Genomic DNA, 7,218 nt, shown 5'->3' with positions numbered 1-7,218 from the left:
GATAGATAGATAGATAGATAGATAGATAGATAGATAGATAGATAGATAGATAGATAGATAGATAGATAGATAGATAGATAGATAGATAGATAGCGGAGCTGTGTGGAGGAGGCAGGGCTGTGATTTTAAGGAGGTTTGAATGAGAACCTCAAAGTAAAAACTCATCTATGAGATCATTAATATATCTGGACATCTGCTGGAGGAAAGACTTCTTTAAACTTTTCATGTTTGAACTTCTGTTTAGTAATAATCAGGTTGAAGCTTCAGCCTCCAGATTCTTCCTGAAACACGTTGAAACCCGTGCTGCTTGTATGACTAACTCCAATGAGTTTATGCAACAGTGCTCCGACCACACGGCTTCGAACAGTGAGGTGTTGATTATGTCATACTCCCACATGTTTAGAGGCTCGCAGCAGAAAAACTACCTGTGGCTGAACGTTTGGAGAAGCTGCATTGATTGCTTTCAGAAGGGTCACTGCAGGAGACATTGGGTCAAGGAAGGCCTGRTTTGATAAACACAAATGAAAAGGAAAACGTCCTCCGGGGGGGGCACAAAACTTTCAGCTGTTTTCCACATGAAGGAGGAGGAAGGGCCGACTGTCAGAGGCAAAATGAAAGTTGGGATTTGAGGCTGGAGGGGCTCTGAGTTCTCAGAGTCTGAACAGGTTGGAAATGTTTTCATCTGAATGCTTTCCTGAGAAACATCTGTGCAAACATCCTCTGTTATCAAGAAGACAAGAAAGCTTTATCAGTTTAAATGATCTCAACTTCTTCCAACAAAACAATCTGGTCACTGGAAACTATTATTTGTTTCAAAATATCTCAAACAACAAGAAAAACAAATGACCAGGAAGTAATCACAGGAGCTTCATCCACTGAAACAGAAATAGTTTGTCTCGGTTCAGCTTACGTCACTGCCGAGGGAGACAAACGCAGCCAACAAACCCCAAAAACATCCACTTCGTCAAAGTATTACGTGACCAATGGTATCCCAGAATTCATTGCACAGTCAACAAATTACAAAAGGAAAACAAAGACGGCAAAGTTTTTTTWAATTTTTTTACGGACTGAAGAATGTATCTTTAGCAACTTATTTGAAGAAACTTCAGCTAACTTCAGCTGATAGTTAACGCCCAGTTTGGTCGTTCATTCACATGATAGTGGTGCTCGTTTTCTGTTGTTTTAATCCAGATCTCAGAGAAACCGTGCGTTTCAGACGGCTGCAGTCAATAGTTTTTCTGCACCCGTCTGAGTATCCTGCATGGCCAACGGTATCCCAGAATTCCTTGCACCATCTACAAATTAAACAGGAAAACAAAGCCACAAAGATGGRYTTTGTTTGTTTGTTRGTTCGTTCGAGACATGAGACATTAAATAAAATGCAGTTACAAGCACTGATAGTGGAGCTAAAACCAAATTATTCATGCTTTTTTGGTTATTTACTTGCAATGTTTTTCTATTAAAACTGAATTTTGTGAAGTTGTACTTTGAAAAAGCAACTGAAGCGATGTGATATAAAACGTATCACCATCGTAACGAGGCAGAGCGTGGTCACGCTAACATGCGTCTTCCATAAACCGTCTCACGAAAAACACAAGAATCACAAAATCCTTATAATAATCCAACAAAAACACACAACATAACAAACACACAGTGGAAAAGAATCAAAAACTGAAAAAGCTGTGTTGTTAAGTTATTTTGGGATGTTTCTTCCTAAACAAATGTGATGTCATCGTCTTTGAAGCAATTTCTTTTTATTTGAACACTTAATGAAACATGTTGGGTAGTTTTTTCAGATAATTATGGTTTGCTAACAGTAGCTAAAGATGCTACGTAGCACCTGCTAATATGGCAGCACAGATCGTTGCCACACACAAACACTCACGCACACGTAAAGACACGAACAGGACCTACTTTTCGTGGCGGATGTCGGGCAGGGAGCGGTTCAGAGAGATCCGGTTGCTGACGTAGATGTTGAACCCGTTTTCTCTGTAGGCCTGGTCCACCTGGTCGCTTTCTGTCAGAGGGAACGGCTTCCCCTGCTCGCCGTTACCTTCCAAAATAAAAGAAAAGATTGAATTAGCATCAAACATTTGTGTTTAATTAGGAGCAGATTTAAGTAAAAGACACAATCAACTGAAACTTTAACTAAATCTGCTCATCTCTACATCATTTTCAGATTAATTATGTTCCATATTTAACCTCCACTGGAGTTAAACGAGTGTGTAGTCATAAATATTTGCAGCTGTGTTCAGTAGCTGAGCTCTTCAGTCATTAAAGATGTATTTATAGTTTTATTTTTTCTCTTCCAGCTGCAGGATTCTTTGCTCCACACGCAGCTGACAACCTGCTACTTCTATTGAACCACTTCTTTGTGATGCATTTACAAATAAATGGTCTGTTTGGCTGTTTTCTCCTGGTCTGGACTGAGACTCTCGCAGGTTTTATCTCTGAAAGAATCATGCAAACACCCTCTGCTGTAAAGCTGCTGGGAAGAACAGGCTGTCTTTGTGGATTAAAGCAGGTTCAAGTTGTTTGAAAAGTTTAACAGCTGGACTCTGAATTATTGAACGACGACTCGAAGGGACAGGAGGTAACAAGAAACAAAAATAAATCTAGAAATCTGTGAAGGAATGCATGGTTTGTTTTAACCTCAAACCTCAGAACACTCASTTCAACCATCATGTGTTTCTGCTTGTCTGCTTTTTAGATGCCTCCACAAACCACTCAGAAGTCCCTCCTCCACCGATACAACCGTACGGTTTTTCCCCCTCTTCAGGCCTTTACTCACAGTTCTTAAACAAATCCCAGAGAATTGATTCCTCCACAGTAAACATGCCAGCCTGGGACTTCTTGGCATTTTCTCACAAGCCCAGGTCATTTTCCACCCAAGCTTCTGCTAAAACTTCACGAAAGCCAATTAAATCATTTCCACTTGTTTCCAGCTGGACGCTGCGGGCAGAATCGATGCTTATTGTTGGAAATTAGGTGTGTTTAATTCTGAACTCTGCTAGCTGTATCGATCGGCGGGGGTTCTGGGAGAGAAATCCACTGAGAGGGAAGGAGGAGGAGAGGTTTGGTTGTTTTTGAGTCGGAGTGTGGGCATTGTGCAACAACACTGCAGCAGAAGAAGAAGAAGCAGAGTTTGGACGCACCCACACGAGCAGCATCTCTTCTTATCGCATCATAGTCGTGCCAGTCTGTCCGCCGCACGCCGTCCACGCCCACCTGGACCACTCTTTGGTTCAACCCCTGCACAAAGACCAAATTACAGACTTGAGACTTGCAGCAGAAAACATAATCAAAATGCTAAAATCCCTTTTTTATGTCAAACGCGATCATCTTTAATGTTTTTATGTTTAGATGTTTCCTTTTAAGGAAGAAGAGTCAGCTCTGGAAACATTAAGCCTTTGCTTAAATTCCATGAACTTGTCACTAAAAGCTTTATTTTTTAGAAATATGGAATGCTTATAAATGTACTTCATTATTCCAAGAGGTTCCAAAACAAGTGAGCAGGGGCGGAGCTAGATTACTTTTGCAAGAGGTGTCCAGGGTTTTAGGGGGCCAGATTCAAATAAAGAAAAGCACTCTGGGTTTGAAAATTCAAGATGGCCGCTTCAGCTAGTTCCACATTATGGCTAATGCTGAACGCTAGTCTGTTTGGTATTTTAACCTAAGAACTCAGAGAAACACAACAACCCCGCCGAACATTTAAACAATGACAACAGAGACCAGTAAGATTTATAGATTCACTTTGCAAAGGAGAAGTTCAGTGATACTTAACTTCGCTCGAAAGCTTAGTGAAGTTCAGAGAAGTTCTGAACTTTGCGGATGTGATCTGTCTTTTATTCACACACGTAGGAATGAAGTCACACAATGATACAACAAATCAGAGATCAGTTACCAAAGCTCGTCATATGCATAAAAACCAATCAAAAACACTGTTGCTGCTGGGGTTTGGTATTTGAATAATAAAACAACACAGACTTGTTTTGCACGCCTTTAATGGAAACTTACAGGAATGTTTAGTATTTCGGRAGTTGGTCTAATCATTGTCTTACCAGCTCTGCTCCAAAGCAGTTTCTGTCTGTTCGCACTCTGTGTTCCTGTGGACACGCCATGATGAACAACACATTTGTCACGTACCTCAAAACTTTATTTGAAACACCTCAAGAAGTTTAATAAATTCTATAAAACTCTATCATAGTCCTAACTTATTATTCAGCTGTTTTTAAAGACACACGGCTGAAGATTAGTGTGAAAGTAGCCGACATTTTTACCAAATTCTAAGTGCTAAACAAAAATTCAAGATAGCCACGACGGCRAACTATAAAAGGCTGAAATTCAACCTTTTTAAGACTTATTGAAACGTTTAGAGTAGCTAAAACTGATCACATGCTGATTGATGAAGCTAATCCCAAATGCTAGCTTTACAAAGGGCTATAAGTCAGTTATTTCTGAGCATACAAAACTGAAGACTGGTGCAGAATTAGCCAACATTTTACCAAATTCTAAATGCTAATSAAAAATTCTTCAAAAGGCTATAATTCAACCATTTCAATACTTAAGATTAAATTTCTGGTTTAGCTAAGTATGATCACATGCTGATTGATGATGCTAATCTGAAATTAGGTTAACCACTAATGCTAATTCTAATTTACAAAAGGCTTTATTTCAACCATTTTTAACATGCACAGCTGAAATGTATACAGTACAAAAGTAGAGAARAATATTAAACCAATGCAAACATAAATCCCATCATCACCCACTTGTTAATTATTTGGGGTGGCWCCTGGGGTGGCCAGTCAGGTACCAGGGGTGCCACCCCAGCAATCCTTCTGGCTCCACCCCTGCAGATGAGGTAGCAAAAAACCCAAACTTGTGCCGCTCTTAAAACCTTTAGTCTTAGAATTTCATTCAAATCTGTGCCGCAGTTCATGAGATATTTTGCTAACAGACACAGAAACTGGAAGAGGTGACTACATGAGTAATAAACTAATTTTAGGTGATAAGAGAGAAGCTGAATTATTTCTGTAAGATAATAAAAAAATAAAAATGCTAAAATAATGATTCAGCTGCTTTTCTCTCAGCAAACAGAAACATTCATGAATTTTAAATCCTCCTCAGTTTGGATGTTGGCTGTCATCCAAACTTTTTTCTTTCCTAAAATGTGACAGCCGGGGGGTTTACACAAAACAGGAGGGGGAAAAAACTCATCTTTTATTTGTACGACACACAAGAAAATGACATTCATCTCATTACTCGTCGCCGTTATTCTCCCGCATGCATTAAAATGCACAAGCAGCCGTTTGTGAAATTCTCTCTGCTTCCAYAACGACTTTCAGCAACTCCAGATAATCTAGGATCACAACACAATGCTAAAATAATTAGCTCTATGGGAGGATGCAATTAGTGAAATATTGTTAATACAAAAGACACGTCTGGCTGTGTGGAATATTATTCAGCAGGCTGTTGGCTGAACACGCTTCAGTCGAACTAACCGCTGTGACGAGACGAGTGTGCTCACAGGAGCAGAAAAAGCTTCCAGCAGACACTTTTTTTTCTGCTGCACAATAACACCGACACGAAGGCCAATCAGTGGAGGAGGCACATATACTCCACCGAACAATAAATCATGAAGGCAGGGTTCTGTTCTGAGTTTTAACATTTAGTACCAGGAAATAATTACACCTGAGCCGAAATGGTTCCACAAGCCGAAGGTTTCTGTTCATTTCACTGGAAAAACTGCAGCAAAGAGTCAAAATCTTCAGCAATAAAGAACTAAATAAAAGACAAATTTTCTGCAAAAACTAGAGCAAAATACAGAATATTTTTTATGAGCTGTAAAACTGAAATATTAAAGGCGAAACAAGCAGAACAGAAGCTGAAATCTAAATAAAGCAAAACCATCTGAAGTCAACCACTGAAACCATTTAAAGAAAATAAAAAATGAGCAACAATAGCTATAAACAGCAAAACAGTGGCAAAGAGTTACAAAAGGCTAAATAAGTAGCCAAACTGTGGCTGAAAACTAAAAGTAACTAAAATCAGTAAAACTGTAGCTAAAGGCTAAAACTTGCAAATCCAGAGATAAAATCCAAAAACACACTAGCAAAAAAGCTATTAGCAAAGCAGTGGCTAAAAGCTATAATTTGCAAAATAATAAGAGCTAAAGTTCGCTAAATCATAGCTAAAACCTGAAAAGAACAGAACAGCTAAAAGCTAGACGCAGCAAAATCATGAAAAAATATTAAATACTTAAAATGTAGTTAAAGGAACAAAGTTAAACCACAGCTAAAAGTTATAGTAGCTAAAATGTAAGTAAATATAAAATTAGCAAAAATGTAGCTAAAGGTTAAAATCAGCAAATCAGCAGTAATAGCTAAATATGATAAAACAGCAGCTAAAAGTCATAAAATGAAGCTGTTGTGATAAAGTTGTGACAACTTACAGCCAAATAAAATCCTGCAGAAGTTTAATTTAAAATAAACTTTTCTTCCACCTCCAGCTAACACAAACACAGCAGATTTATTTCCTGAACACATCCCATAATATCCAGACCGGACCCTGAGCTCGGTCCTGGTCTGTAAACGTTCAGGATGAGGTTTTTCTGGCCGACCGGGTTCATTTAGCCTCCTGAAAGGGTCGCCGCCCTCAGAAAATCAAACCCAGGCTTTAAAACGATGTTCAGCTTTTTGATTTTAGACCTSAGTAACATTCAGGACCCGAGCCGTCCCCCCCGGACCACTTCAGCTCCACAGCGCCTGTGAAGCTTGGCGTTTTCCCATCATGCACCCTGCTGCACTCTGGTCCCCAGACAAACCCTGAGCCCACCAAGAAATACACCAGTTCCTGTTTTTAGCTGGAGGTTACACCAGTTTGGGACAAAAGTGTCAGAAAATCTGTGAATATACGTGTCCTCAAAAGTCTGTTCGTCTTTGAGTGTCCCTGAGTGTCCCTGAATGCCCCTGAATGTCCCTGAGTGTCCCTGAATGTCCCTGAGTGTCCCTGAATGTCCCTGAGTGTCCCTGAGTGTCCCTGAGTTTCTTTACTCTGCATGTGTTTGTGTTTATTGGGGGCTGAGGTCGTGAAAAAAAAACAATGTTGTAGAAAAGATGCTGCTGAGAGAAAAACAGCAAAACTGAGAATGGTTTTCTTCTGGCTCAAACACACACACACACACACACACACACACACACACACACACACACACACACA

General features: G+C 39.7%; 1 protein-coding gene across 1 annotated transcript in view; it reads right to left on the bottom strand.

The window, feature by feature from the left end:
* Positions 1-3,252, bottom strand: part of LOC106514686 (UDP-N-acetyl-alpha-D-galactosamine:polypeptide N-acetylgalactosaminyltransferase 10 (GalNAc-T10)) — a gene marked incomplete at its 5' end in the record, with an annotated part of 5,545 nt that extends 2,293 nt beyond the window's left edge. The window contains 2 exon segments of the mRNA XM_014004084.1: positions 1,915-2,053; positions 3,156-3,252. Coding sequence (XP_013859538.1) covers positions 1,915-2,053; positions 3,156-3,252 — 236 coding nt within the window.
* Positions 3,253-7,218: the final 3,966 nt, after the last annotated feature.

The sequence above is a fragment of the Austrofundulus limnaeus genome, unplaced genomic scaffold, assembly GCF_001266775.1.
Source record: "Austrofundulus limnaeus strain Quisiro unplaced genomic scaffold, Austrofundulus_limnaeus-1.0 Scaffold21, whole genome shotgun sequence".
Lineage (NCBI taxonomy): Eukaryota > Metazoa > Chordata > Actinopteri > Cyprinodontiformes > Rivulidae > Austrofundulus > Austrofundulus limnaeus.
Note: the sequence above shows the minus strand (reverse complement) of the source record. Positions and strands in the feature narration are given on the sequence as shown.